At 40.4% G+C, this 14,017-nt stretch overlaps 2 protein-coding genes across 3 annotated transcripts in view; one reads left to right on the top strand and one right to left on the bottom strand.

Moving 5' to 3' along the window:
• Positions 1-14,017, bottom strand: part of pnkp (polynucleotide kinase 3'-phosphatase) — a 162,461-nt gene that overhangs the window by 35,925 nt on the left and 112,519 nt on the right. The gene's annotated exons all lie outside the window — the stretch shown is intronic.
• LOC127629800 (TRPM8 channel-associated factor homolog) overlaps positions 1-14,017 on the top strand; it is an 83,802-nt gene that overhangs the window by 21,567 nt on the left and 48,218 nt on the right. The window contains exons 2-8 of one of the 2 annotated variants that reach the window (XM_052107050.1): positions 5,384-6,141; positions 6,241-7,232; positions 7,918-8,012; positions 8,176-8,389; positions 8,543-8,782; positions 11,407-11,744; positions 12,015-12,919. In XM_052107050.1, the coding sequence (XP_051963010.1) occupies positions 5,525-6,141; positions 6,241-7,232; positions 7,918-8,012; positions 8,176-8,389; positions 8,543-8,782; positions 11,407-11,744; positions 12,015-12,257 (2,739 nt within the window). In that variant the 5' untranslated portion in view covers positions 5,384-5,524 and the 3' untranslated portion in view covers positions 12,258-12,919. Of the gene's footprint in view, positions 1-5,383; positions 6,142-6,240; positions 7,233-7,917; positions 8,013-8,175; positions 8,390-8,542; positions 8,783-11,406; positions 11,745-12,014; positions 12,920-14,017 lie in introns of those variants that run through there. The other variant, XM_052107049.1, reaches the window with a different exon arrangement.

The following is a 14,017-nucleotide window of genomic DNA, read 5'->3' as shown; positions in this document are numbered from 1 at the left end:
TGCAGCTTTGGTAGCGCGAAGGGCGAGGTCTGTCGCGCTCAGTAGATCAGTAACAGCCTCTGGGTGCCTGCCTTTCTCATCCCACTCCCGAAGAAGGTCTGCTTGTAGGATCTGTAAAAGCGGCCATTGAGTGCAGAGCAGATGCGGCTTGGCCGGCGGCGGAATAGGCGCGGCCAACATAGGCGGAAGTCGCTCTGCAGGCCTTAGACGGGAGCACAGGCTTGGAGCGCCATCTCGCGAGGGCGGACAAAGGTGTGCTGCTACCGAGTCCTCGACCGGGGGATGGAGGAGTAGCCTCTCTCAGTGGCGCCGTCCACCGACGCGAGAGAGGTGGAGACGTGGGAACGGGTCCTGGCTGAAAGAGGAGCGTTCCACGACTTTGCAAGCTCCGTATGTAATTCCGGCAGGAAGGGGCGGCCCGGGCAGCGGGTGTAGAGCGGCGATGGCTTTGAAGAAAACAGCCGTCGAGTCTGTTGGGTGCCTGCTCAGGGGCGGTGACCACTCGAGCCCGAGGCGGTCGGCGGCCTGTGTGAGGAGGCGTGTTAACTCCCCTTTGACTCCGGCGCGGGTCCTGCTGGATTCCTGGGCCGAGGAGGAGGCTTGGGAGCCTGACCACTCCTCGCTGTCCGAAGCCATGATGGAACAGCGGCCCTTATCCTCCGCCTCGTCATCCGAGATGGCAGCAGTCGCGGCCGCTCGGTGGCAACTGCGGCGTCCGAGGCGGGGAGGGTGAGCGATGCTTCGAGGAGAGGCTCGGCGAGGCAGTCGCTTCAACCACAGTTTCCGGCAGCCTTTGTGAGCGGCGCTTCTTCCTGCGCGGCTGAAGTTAAGGCGGCGCGGAGGTTTCTGCTTTGAGCGCTTCGAGTCGAGCCCGCAGGGTCGACATCGGTAGCTCCTCGCAGAAATCGCATCCGCCCTCAGTGAGGGCGAGCTCTGCGTGCCCCAGTCCCAGGCAGAGAGCGCAGATGATGTGGCGGTCTCCTGTGCTGAGAAGGGCGCGACATGAGGCGCAAGTGGAGCGAGGCATCTTGAAAAAGATGCTCGTACTCTTTTGTGAATAGTTCGTGAGAACTAGCTTGCTTTAAAAAGGATACGTCGTCGGATGGCGTAGCTCGCAGGATGGCTGAAGGTGGCTGAGACGGCCGGCTTCTTCTAGCGCTGTCCACGCTTGCTTGATGCCCCTCGAACGGCGACGCGGCTTCCAGGTCAGCGATGCGAAGAGCTTCGCTGAAGAGATGAAAATCAGGGTTCCAGCCTACGAACTACGCTTATATGCACTCTAGAATAGAGTGTTGATGCAGTGAGCGCGCGGACGCCTCTCATTGGATGCGAGTTCGCCCAAGCTCGTCTCCCTCAGGCTCTGTCGCTGCTGCTCTTTTATGCCGCTCTCCCCATGCTTACTAAAATTAGACACAGGTGTTAGACATAATTTAGCTCAGGTGTAAGCACCCTTACCGCTTTTCTCTCCCGGACGGGCGCTTGACCACGCCCCCGCTGCCACAGTCGTCAAATGTACAAGATCATGTGAGGAGTCTTGGAGTGATTTTAGACTCATTGTTACTTTTCAACAAGCAGATCACTGCTGTTGTCATTGGTAACTGGTAACTTTTTCCACCTGAGATCAATCGCTAAAATAAAACACTTTCTTTCCTATAAAGACTTGGAAATTGTGATCCACTCACTTATCACATCAAGGTTAGACTATTGTAACTCATTGTACATTGGTCTGCCTCAAACTGCGTTATCCCGCCTTCAGCTTGTTCAAAATGCAGCAGCTAGGCTTTTAACAGGGTCAAGAAATAGGGATCACATTTTTCTGGTTTTAGCATCTCTACACTTGCTTCCAGTGAAATTCAGGGTCGATTTTAAAATTTAGATTTTTGTCTACAAGGGACTATATGGTCTCGTGCCCCAATATATCAGTGACCTTCTACACCCACAATTATTTTACTTATTTTATTATGTTTTATATTTAATTTTAAATCAGTTTTTATACATTTTGTTTGTTTGCTTTGTAAAGCACTTTCGGTCAATTTCTGTTGTTTTTAAATGTGCTCTATAAATAAAGGCTGACATGACTTGACTTGATATCAACACCATAGAAATCTATATAGAAAAAGCTAGACCAGAAATTCAAAGACAACATTTTCAAGATGGCTGTGCACTTAAGGTTATTACATTTAACTTGGTCTGTACCAAACAAAAAATAAAGATGTATCAAATAACAATTTACTCAAATAACGTTAAAAAAATAACAATCGTATTTCCATCAGCTTACAAACTGAATCCTAATTAATATAATACAGTAAATCCTAAATCACCTAAATAGACAAACAGATTATTTGAATGAATGGATCCCCCTTCATAATGGCACAGTTCAATTTCCTCTGGCAAAATTTGAGCTGAAACTTTACTACTTTGTTTGACTGCTCGCTCCATGCTCCAGAGTCACCTATAACTCTTCTACTTGAAAACAGCAGTAAATTGCCAGAAGTGTGAACTCTTATGTATCCTTGACATTAACCCTATAACGCTGTGTGTATTAAATATGATACACAATGTTTGATGGCTCCTGTTTCACTTTCTGTTCAAGCTGTGAATCCAAACAACATATAAGTAATGTTATATGTAAGTTTCACATGTTTATGGCACCATCTAGTGGTTTTTTGTGAAAATAGTGGTTTGTGTTCATTCTGATCTATTTAAAATGGCGGCAAACTTGTGCAAAAAGTGACTTATGTTAGGATAACATAAGAGTCAGGCACGTTTCCAGAGTCCCTGAAAAATGCAGTTGTCAAGCCCCTTCTAAAAAAGAGCAATCTCTAACTCTATTTTAAACAACTAAAGACCAATCTCAAATTTCCCTTTCAAAGGCAAGACAATTGAAAAGTTTTTTTATTTTTTCAATCAGCTGAACACATTTTTAAACTCATGGCTGCTTGGACAATTTCCAGTCTGGTTTCTGACCACATCACAGCACAGAGATGGCAACAAAAAAACCTAAACTGGGTTGGGATCTCTGGGATGGTCCTCAGCTGGTTCAGGTCATATTTAGAAGGGAGGGGCTACTATGTGAACATAAGGAATTATGACATTCATGACTTGTGGAGTCCCACAAGGCTCAATTCTTGAACCTATCCTGTATAACCTGTATATTCTACCACTTGGCCAAATGATCAAAAATAACCAAATTGCATACCATAGCTATGTAGATGACACCCAGATTTACCTAGTCCTATCACCAAATGACTACAGCCCTATAGACTCTCATTGCATGTGCATTGATGAAATTAACAGTTGGATGTGCTGAAATTTCCATCAGGTAAACAACAACAAGAGGTCAGAGGTCATTGTATTTGGCAACAAAGGCACAATTCCAAAGGTGAACACATACCTTGACTCCTGGGGTTTTAAGACAAAAAAATCAAGTAAGGAATCTTGGTGTCATTTTGGAGTCAGACCTTAGTTTCAGCAGTCACTTCAAATAAATTAATTATCCTATTATCATCTAAAAATATAGAGAGAATTAGATGTTTTATATCCAGTCAAGTCTTAGAGAAACTTGATAATGCATTCATCACCAGTAGGGTGGATTTCTGCAGGGGACTTCTCACTAATGTTCCCAAAAAGACCATTAGACAGCTGTAGCTCATTCAAAATGCTGCTTTCAGATTCTTACCTGAACCAAAAAACCTGAGCCAATTACTCCAGTCCTCATGTCTTTACACTGGCTTCCAGTTACATTTAGAATTGATTTTAAAGTAGTATTACTCATTTAAAAATTACTCAATGGCCTAGATCCTAAATACATTGTTTCACTGTTATGCCACCTGAGCTGGAACCAGCTTCCAGAAGATGTCCGGTGTGCTCCAACAAGTAGCCACATTCAAATCTAGTTTGAAAACACGTCTGTTTAGAAGTGCATTTATTCACTGAGCACTGTATTTCTGTATTCTTATTTATTCATTTTAATAATTTTTACTTTTTAAATGTATCCTATTACTTTTTGCTCTTATTTATTGTTCTTCATTGATTTTATGTTCATTTTGTATGAAATATAAGTGCTATATAAATAAACTTGCCTTGTCTAAATTACAGCTTATTTTAATAAATTAAAAGTGGCATTTATTATTATATTGTCACTGATATTTTGTAAAATGAGTATTTTCTGAATATAAGAAACTTTTGGTTGGTTAAAATTTAGAATATTATTTTACTGAATTTGGTACTTTGAAAAGCCCATGGAGTCCTCTAATAATGCCCAAAGATTTATCACTGTAGCATCAGTGGCGGCTGCTGGTCTTTCAAAGAGGGGAAGCTCATTTTCGGCCTACATTATAAACTTATTTACCCTATTTTTTGCACTAAATCAATCTTAGGTGTTGATCTGCCCTGCTGTTTAATTCAAATTTTTTCCTCGTAAGGAAGACTTTCAAATGGCTTCGCCAAAATCAGGTCGACAATATTAGCACCGTCTGCCATCGTGCGCAGTTTCACCCGTACGACGCTAGCCTAGCCTACTGTATGAATGAATGAATGAACGAACGAACGAACGAACACTCTAAAACAAAATATATTAAACTTGGTAAAACTGAAACAAGGAATGTGGTGTATAATTGTGTGAAATGTATTATGCAAGTTGACTAGCAATTTCGCCAAACAAATATAAAGAAATAGGTTGCAGCAGTTTGTCTTTCGACTACACTTGAGAAATCCGCGATGGGACTGAGCGCGAAATAGCTTCAGTGACTTCTTATAGTACAGATTCGCTGTCAATCAAAAGGAGATGCAGTCTTTCGACAGATCCTCACGCAATCATCACGCGGAAGCCCGGAGTCCGGGCCAGCCCACTCCTCATTCACCCCCAGAGACGCTGAGCGTCCGTGGGCGGGACATAATCGCAGCATTTATCCAATGACCGTCTATTTTCGAGCACTGAAAAAAACTGTTCAGAGCAGCCCCATTGAAGTCAATGGACGCTCGGCTTCAACAGGGAAATGCACTGACGCTACGGGAATGTATGAGAAGTAAATCGAGTCAGCCGACCTGCTATATGTAATGTAGCTGATTCTGAACGAACTCGTCTTCGAGATGAACGTGTTCTAACGCATTTTTAGTCAATAAATTGTTTACACAATAGTACATATTTGACCATTATTTTTTTGACATTATAGGGGAAGCTGAGCTTCCCTTGCAGTCTTAAAGAAATCCCCACTGTGTAGCATGTATGGGCTCAGAAAAACGTATAATTGCTGGGCATCAGGAGGATAATGACCTTTACAAATGTAAGCTTTAAGCAATGAAAAAGCAAATGGACACTGCTGATATGCTTTATTTTAGCAGTTTCTAAATACACTATGTAACTTTTTCTGTCATTGTGTAGGGCTGAAATCCAGTCGAGGTCACTCGTGCATGCATAAGCTCTGGTGGAACAAACCCAACTGTGATACCCAGTAAAAGTTACTGTAATTTGAGAGTGAAAAATACTTTTTTATACTGATTAACTAAGCATAACTAAAGCACAATGGCACGTGAAGAGGACTACTATGCTCTCATGTCTGGACTGGAGGAGCTTGATTTAGAAGGGAAAGCAGTGCCCAGTGATCTTGTGCTAATCGGTGACCATGCCTTTCCACTTGCCATGAATCCAAGAGGTCAGGTCCTGATGGCTGCATCTCGTTATGGTCAGGGACGTGTGGTGGTGTTGGGACATGAGGAATACCTAACGCGCTTCCCTGGCCTGGTAGAAAATTCCCTAAAGTGGCTCATGCCATGTAAGAATGAAGACCGCATTGTAGGGATTCAGGAGAAATTCCGTTCAGTAGCTGACAACTTGGTCTACTCCCAAATCAAGACAGAGATTGGAGACTTTCGGAATGGGTTAGCTATATATGTCTCTGATGCTTACAGTGTTGAGACCTGTGCAAAGGATTTGATTGCTTTCCTAAAAGCTGGGGGTGGTTTGCTAATTGCTGGCCAAGCCTGGAGCTGGGCTTATGCACATCCACAAGATAACACTTTGCTAAACTTTCCTGGAAACAAGGTGTGCAGTGTTTCTGGAATTTACTTCTCGGAACACCCCGGGGAACTTGGCACATTTCCTGTGCCTAGAAATATCCCTTCTTGTTGGCTAGCAGTATCGTAAGTTCTGCATACATTTTAGTCTTTTACCCATTATTTTTCTAAACATACAAATGTTTTAAAATGTTTCTCTAATGGTGGGTTATTGTAATTTTTCAGAATTGGGAAGGATTTTAAGTGTGACCTAGAATTTCTGCTACAAGGTGTGCCTGAGTTTGACATCCAAGGTGGGGCTTTGCCATCTGAAGTGATGGTGCATGGACCATTAGCATTTCCTATTGGAGTCACCCAAGCTGGAAAAGCATTCATTGCTGGTGCCTACTATGGCCAAGGGCGAGTAATTGTGGCAACCCATGAAGGCTACCTGGGCCGTGAAGCTCTGTCCACTTTCTTGGTCAATGCTATCCAGTGGCTTGATGAAGGTCGTAAGGGTGTTATCGGGGTCCTACCCAGCCTTACAGCAGCCAAGAATGTACTGAGCAAATCCGGTCTAGATTGTCAGTTGACTGGCTTCAGAGAAGATCTTAGTGTCTATGTCTGCACTTCCTACAGTGATGCTCAGTGTGAACAGATCCAAGATTTTGTTGCTGAAGGTGGTGGTCTTCTCATTGGGGGTCATGCTTGGTATTGGGCCCAGACCCACTGTGGCTCCAATGTGATGACCGAATACCCTGGAAATCACATTCTTAATAAGATGGGGTTGTGTATCTTGGGCAACACCTTGAGTGGAGGACTATACAAAGCACCAGAGGCAGAGCTTATCTGTAGAGAGGGGTACCACTTTCGCAACATGCTGCAGCGTTTTGCTGAACATGTAACCCAGGGGCAGGAACTGACTGCTCAAGAACAGAGCTGCTTGAAGCAACTTGGTAGTGACTGTGCGAGTTACCTCCGCATGCAGGCTCATGACTGTGCTGCCTATACCTCAATGGTAGCACTTCTTTCTGACATGGTGAAAAAGGTAGGTGTTCCGCAGGTGTGTAGTAACTGTCCTGTTGAAAGTGCCAAGGACTATCTGATGCTCCATGTTGGGAACGAAGTCTACAAAGTCTCACCTGACCCTGATGCCCTCCTGCCCTACCTCATCAAGGACAGAACCAACCTACCCACTGTGTCCAATGCAAGAGTTCGCATCAGTGCCGACACGGCAGGTACGAACGTTTTCCTTTTTTTAAAGTAGCAAGTGTTAGGGCTTTTTGCACTGAGCTAAACTCTTTGTTAGTGTAATATTTACCCTGGGATAAAGACAATTTCAACCCTGGGTTAAGCAGTGTATCACAAAATACATTTTTAAAGAGGGGTAGCACCTCTTTAACCCTGGGTTATGAAACCCTACTTCAGAGCATACCTCTGTACACCCTTGGCACCACAATATGGGGTTACACACAAAAACTATTGTCAAGCATAGTAACACGGTGCTAAATGTCAATTTGAAGCTTCAGCCAATAATTACTACACATTTTCAATAACTAAAATGAAAACAAAAGGTTTTCTGCAACACTTTTCATGTGGAGATCAAAGTGCCACTTGACACTGGTGCTGAGCGGTACGTTGACTCCTGACACAAGTCATGTGAAAGCCCCTTAACTGCTAGCTGTTTAGCAAAAGACAACTAATCAGAAACTGAATAGTAATATGCAAATAAAACACTAACCAAGGATAAAAAATGAATTACTATCCTATGGTAAAGTATGGAAACAAAATGGAACAAGATAATCTAGGATAATGTTTACTCAGGGTTTGAAGACTAAAAAGCCCAGTTTAGCTTAACAACCATTCATTTGTTTTATGCAAGTTGTTAATTATATCTTATAACTGTTAAATTACTTGTTTCAGGTTGTGAAGAATGGATAAGCACAGGGTTATATCTTTCTCCTGGTATGAAGACATACATTGCACTACCTCCAGAGATCGTTGGGAAAAATTGGAAGGTGAACAGAAACGTTTATACACTATAGTGCATTAATTCAAAAATGTATTTCCATCAGAAATCAAGCAATGTATCTCTTGTATAGATCTACTAATCCTACAACCTCATTGCACATGAAAAGGTCTGAGAGCGCATGCCATTAAATGAAGTATCACTCCATGCAGGTGCAGATTGGTTGCCAGACAGATAACATTAGTGGTGCAAATGTTCTGAAACGGGCACCTGTTGTTTGTGAGCGATTCCCCTTGAACACAGAAATGGTCCAGCTCTGGAATCTGTGGGGAGGGCTCATTTACCTAATAGCACCTCCCAATTGCAAAGTGGAGGGGGTAGAAATTGTCGTGCAGACCGCAGTTCAGGCCCCATACTTCAAGTCTGGTAAGAAAGCTGAATGAATATTCAGTGAGCACCATTTGAATGACCTTGAAGTAATACATTTTGTAATTTACATTTATTATGTGTGTATAAATATGATTAATTTAATAATTGTCGCATCAAAGGTCATGAGGGTAAAATTTGCTCGTCCCTTAGGAGAGACCAGTGTTGCTAACTGGGTGGGTGGGATCCGTCAGGCACCAGCCCCCTGGGCAGAGCTTGAGTTTGAGAACATCATCATCACTTTGGAATCAGCAGTGATAAGGAATCTGGACCGCCCCGATGAGGTGGCTTCACTTTGGGATTCCATAATGAGAGGCGTAGCTGACCTGGCGGCAAAGCCTGCCAAGTTCCTCCGCAAGGAGCGATTTGTTGCAGATGTTCAGATCTCTTGCGGTATGTGGTACTATTGAATACTTACAGTGTCTTTGTTAGGGTAAAGAGTGACCAACATGATTATAACACTAAGGCCAGAAACAGACTGTATAACTATACAGATGTGAGTATTTGGCCAATTTATTGCAAGACGTGTGGTTCTGTTGTGCATACTTCACATCTGTTCTTGCTGTACTGTGGTGGAAACAGATCTTGTTATTTAAGGGGGTTCACAGTTTTACTTAGTACTTAATAGAATTACCTTTAAACGACAGTGCTATTAAACTGGATGTGTAGTAGCTAGCAATGAACTAGTTTATAAGAGCTAACTTTCTCAGCAAAACTTACTTCAAACTGCTGCTCCGCCTATGACAGTAGTTTTCAAACTGAAAAGTGGCCACCGAAAATTATGTGCAAATCATGTGTTTACCGTGGATCAAACTCCTAAAAAGTGCATAATTGAAAATGGAATAGAAATTAAACCCTTTTGTAATATATTTCAAAATACAAAAAAATGTAAAATAATAAATAGTTTGCATTGGTTTTAAAATGTCTTATACAACAGTAGCATGTAAACATCAACGGATAAAAACGATTCCAGATTGTCAAAATCTGTCAATACAGCAAATATTCAGAACTACTAAATATCTGCAAACGGATGGACAATAATTAAATGGTGGTTCAGTCCTTGGCTGAAAAGCTTTTCAATTGTCAGGTGTTTTGAGTAAAGTGGAAAAAAACATTGTCTGGTTTTCCCACTGAAACATTTTTGTATAACGAAATTACTGCAGAAAGGATTGAGGTGTTTTTTGATTCCGTTAACAAAGATGAGGGAAAAATACACATCATTAGGATAATTAAATAATTCTACTTAAAAGATTTTGTTGATGAATATATGATGAGAAATAAAATTTTTTGTTAGAAGTAGAAAATTCTTGTTTTAATAAAACCAATGATCCAGTCGGGAGATGATAAAGCTGAAAACTGATAAACTGAAGCGCTTGGAGAGCTAATACATTTTTTTTCAAACGCATCCTATATGACATTAATCTACTATAGTGTTACATCCCCCTTTGAATGTCTTGTGGTATTAGGAAACACAACATCAAAACAATAAAGTTAAAAATAAAAAAATAAAGCAATAAATAAAGGAGTGTTAGATCACCACTACTGGACATTTGTTGAAATGAAATAGGGGACTGAAGAAAGTTAAAGTTTTGTATTGAAATAATAAAGGTAAATTGCCAATTTTTACAAAAACAAGTATCAAAATAAACAATTTACAATGATCAATAGAGATAGATGGATAATGAGCATCTGCCAAATCACAGAAATGAACAAAACCAAAACATCAGATATTTCTCATCCTTACCTGATGTGTCTATACAATCTCAAACTCTACGGGTTGTACGATGTGTGTCATACCACCCTATGCACTCCTCGCTGGTCTGGTAAACATCAGAGGGTCAGTTCTTGTGGACGTAGAGACAATGTCACCGTACAAAGAAACAAACAAACAAAATGAATGTATGGAAGCAAAACGTAGCGAGAGAACAATAGAAACGTTTAAACATTCATTAAAGAACACGAATGAGGTAAATCTCAAGTTAATATCAATAATAACAAAAACAATCAAAGAGCGAGCGTGAGCTAAATAAATAGTTGAACTTCCTCCTTTCGCCATTTCCGGGTCTTTATACGGTGGTGACGTGATCTTCTTGTAGTGACGTAAAGTTGACTGATGACGTGATAATCAACCACTCGCGAGACCTGAGAGTTTTGACAGGAGAGAGTGAAAGTGGAGAAAAGATACAAACAAAACGCCGCTCTCGGGTCGTAACATACATCAACAACATCTAAACAGACAATGAAGCAAATGCACATCTGAACTTTTGCTGAATACGAGTTGTACGCCTCAATCTTTGTATTCTGTAAAACAGGTCACATTGCTTCCAGTTCAGGTCCTCTGTATGTGCTACGTTGAATATGGCGCTATTTTATTCAAGATGCCTTCATTGAGGTTCACAGCAGAAATCACTTTTAGGATTATCCCGCTTCTGGTACTTTATTGGTCTTGACAAAGACATTTTCTTCTTCTCATTAATATTCAGATATTAAAATAGAATAAAACACCAACAATAAAAAGCACTAGCTAGGTTAGCTGATTACCTTAAAGTCCATAGCTATCGCCGTCAGTTCAAACTGATGTTACTGCTTTCTCCGACAAGTGGATGTGATGAGACCAGATTTCTAATTTGGTCATGTGAAATATGATATAAAGTATATTGCACGTATCTGCACAGACAATGCGAGGGCATAATTGGACTTGAACAAATTGTGTGTTATGCGTAACTTGAGTTGTGAATAGGCCAGTGCCGTAACAATGTGCTATTTGCGCAAAATCCTAAAGTCTCCAAAAACTATAAATTAAACATGAAATCTAGCATGAAGAATTAACAACACCGTAACAAAGGCTCTAATTCTTTACTATATGCTATTATTTATTTCAGGTTTTTGAAAGGTCTTAGAAGTTGATGCTTTTAGCTGCACATCACCGCTGATGACATTTATCCACCCCGGTGCAGCCGTTGTCAGGGTGATCCTAGCAGCCATATTAAACACCAAACTCCCCTTTTCCCTTTCAGGCTTTATGCATTCTGGATATCCCATCATGATGCACTCCAGCTCTGCCCCAGAACTAATGAACCCAGAGGCAGCCCGTAAAAGAGGTCTCTGGGGGCCCATTCATGAGTTGGGTCATAACCAGCAGCGTGGAGTTTGGGAGTTCCCGCCACATACAACTGAGTGTACCTGCAACCTGTGGTCAGTGTACATACATGAGGAAGTGCTGGGTTTGAACAGAGCTAATGCACATGAAAACATGTCCCTTGGAAATCGACAATGCCGTGCTCGAGATTATGCCAAAGGCGGCAAAGATTTAAAAAACTGGAGTATGTGGACATCACTGGAGACTTATATGCAGGTATAAACAGATTGCTTATAATGTTGGTTGTAAAAGTTTAACATGTGTTTTTTCAACATGAATTGTTTTAATGTTAACATTTGTATAATGTAACAGTATAATTTAAGACAAAGTTCAAATCTATAATGCTACATTAATAAACTCTTCAAATGTATTTAAAAAAATTCTGTAGGGAAATTAAATAATTTTAATGAAGCTATTGTGAAATGTTAAAGATATATCCACTCTGTTATTTCTATGTTTTACCCTAATATTTTTATACACCCTAAGCTTCAAGACAAATTTGGCTGGGATGCTTTCAAGAAAGTTTTTTCAGCCTACCATGATATGAGTGGAGTGCCAAATGACAATGCAGGCAAGATGAATCTATATGCTGAGACCTTCTCCAAAGTGGTCAACATGAATCTGTCCTGCTTCTTCAAAGCTTGGGGTTGGCCCATCCAGCCTAGCACTGAAGAGAAGATCTCTCATCTCCCGGAGTGGAGTGACCATCCTATGTGCCAGTATGCATAAGAACATCCGAGAAAACTTACAAAAAGAATTATAGTGTGAATTTTGATGTAATTGAGGTGTAAGGTTAACTATAAAAGTTGATGCTTGGAAGGTCAAATAAAATAAACATATTAAGCGTTTCTTTTTTAATATAGTAATCTTATAGATGGTAATTGATTTGTATCAAAGAGAGGAATAAAATGTGACTTAAATATTCAGGATTAAGACTAAAACTTGCATGCTAAAAAAAACACTTTACAAAATCATTTATATTCTTAAACAGTTTTAGTTGTAAGGAAGTCTGTAACAAATTGCCTTGAAATTAAAATTTTTTAAGGCAAAATTTTATTTCGGCTTGAATTTAGCCTTAAAAAATTATAATTTCAAGGCAATTTTATCATTATAGATGGAACATGTTCTACAACATACTGAAATTGAAAGACTGTCAACATAATAAAATATAATTTATATAATGAATCCCACAGATTTGTAAACCTTTCCCTCAATTTTGCAATCCGTTCCCACAGATCCGTAAACAGTACCCATGATTTCACAATTCGTAATTGGTTTTACAAACTAAAATAGGCAGAATTTTAGTGGATGTCTGAAATCTTTCATGAAGTTTAGAAAGTTCAAAATGGTGTTGTTCATCAAATTAACTATGGATATGATCCTCTAACATTTGACAAACAGAAAGTAAATAAATACATTTTATTCTTCATTTTTAAGTTTGTCAATCATTCCAGAATTTAATTTTTTTTTTTTTGAAAAATGTGCTTTCACATCATTTTTTAAAACAAATGCCAAACAGTTTGATATTTTGGGATATGTTGCAATGACACTGATGCATTGTAGTTGTGGCGTAAGTTTCAGGAATCAACCTTTCACCCACATTGGACTAATGTTGTGATAATATCTCTCTACTAGTGGTGATCAATCCGGCTCTAAGAAATCTACTGCCGGTCTCTGAGCTCGCTTAATGTACAGGAAGTTGTGTTCGAGCAGAGCTTGAGCTCACCCTGTTCACATATGCATAGCCTTTTGGAATGATGTGTGTCTGGAAAAAGGTAGATTTGCCCGCTGCAAAAGGAGAAAAAAGGGTTGAATCAACTCTTCACCTGGAAGAAACATGAAGAAAAACACTGATACAGATCACAAAAGAGGGCTTACATGCAGGGAATCCCACCGCAACAATGACTTCCTGTTTGGTAGATGTGAGGGTGGCATCAGGAGGATCATTTCATTTACCGAAACAAAATATTTCAGTCATAATGTCTTAAATAAAAACCCTCTGATTTTTAATTTGGCAGAATGCTCAAATACATTTGAGTGTTTGTTTGTAGGCTGGTTCAAGGTAGTTTGATAATTTTTTTATCAAAATCTGGTCAAATGCTCCTCCGGTGCGTTCTCAATGTATGTTATAAGTGAACCTAATTAGAGCATCTACATCTGAGATGATGTTTGTTTAGCGCTCACATAGAGCTAAAAAATAAACTCGCAGCACATCACGAGCCCAAAGCATACTGTGTGTGTGAGCGTGTATTTATCACTTTGTGGGGATCAAAGGTCCCCATAAGGATAGTAAAACCCAAAATGTTTGAGGAAAACAGCTTATAAATCATACTAAATGAGGTTTTTTGAAAATGTAAAAATGCAGAACATTTCTGTGAGGGTTAGGGGATAGAATATTTAGTTTGTGGAGTATAAAAACCATTATGTCTATGGAAAGTCCCCATAAAACATGGAAACACAACGTCTGCGTGAGTGTGTGTGTGTCAAAA

The sequence above is a fragment of the Xyrauchen texanus genome, chromosome 36 (assembly GCF_025860055.1).
Source record: "Xyrauchen texanus isolate HMW12.3.18 chromosome 36, RBS_HiC_50CHRs, whole genome shotgun sequence".
In the NCBI taxonomy this organism is placed as follows: domain Eukaryota; kingdom Metazoa; phylum Chordata; class Actinopteri; order Cypriniformes; family Catostomidae; genus Xyrauchen; species Xyrauchen texanus.
The sequence above is the reverse complement of the archived record's forward strand: the minus strand, read 5'-3'. Positions and strand labels throughout refer to the sequence as shown.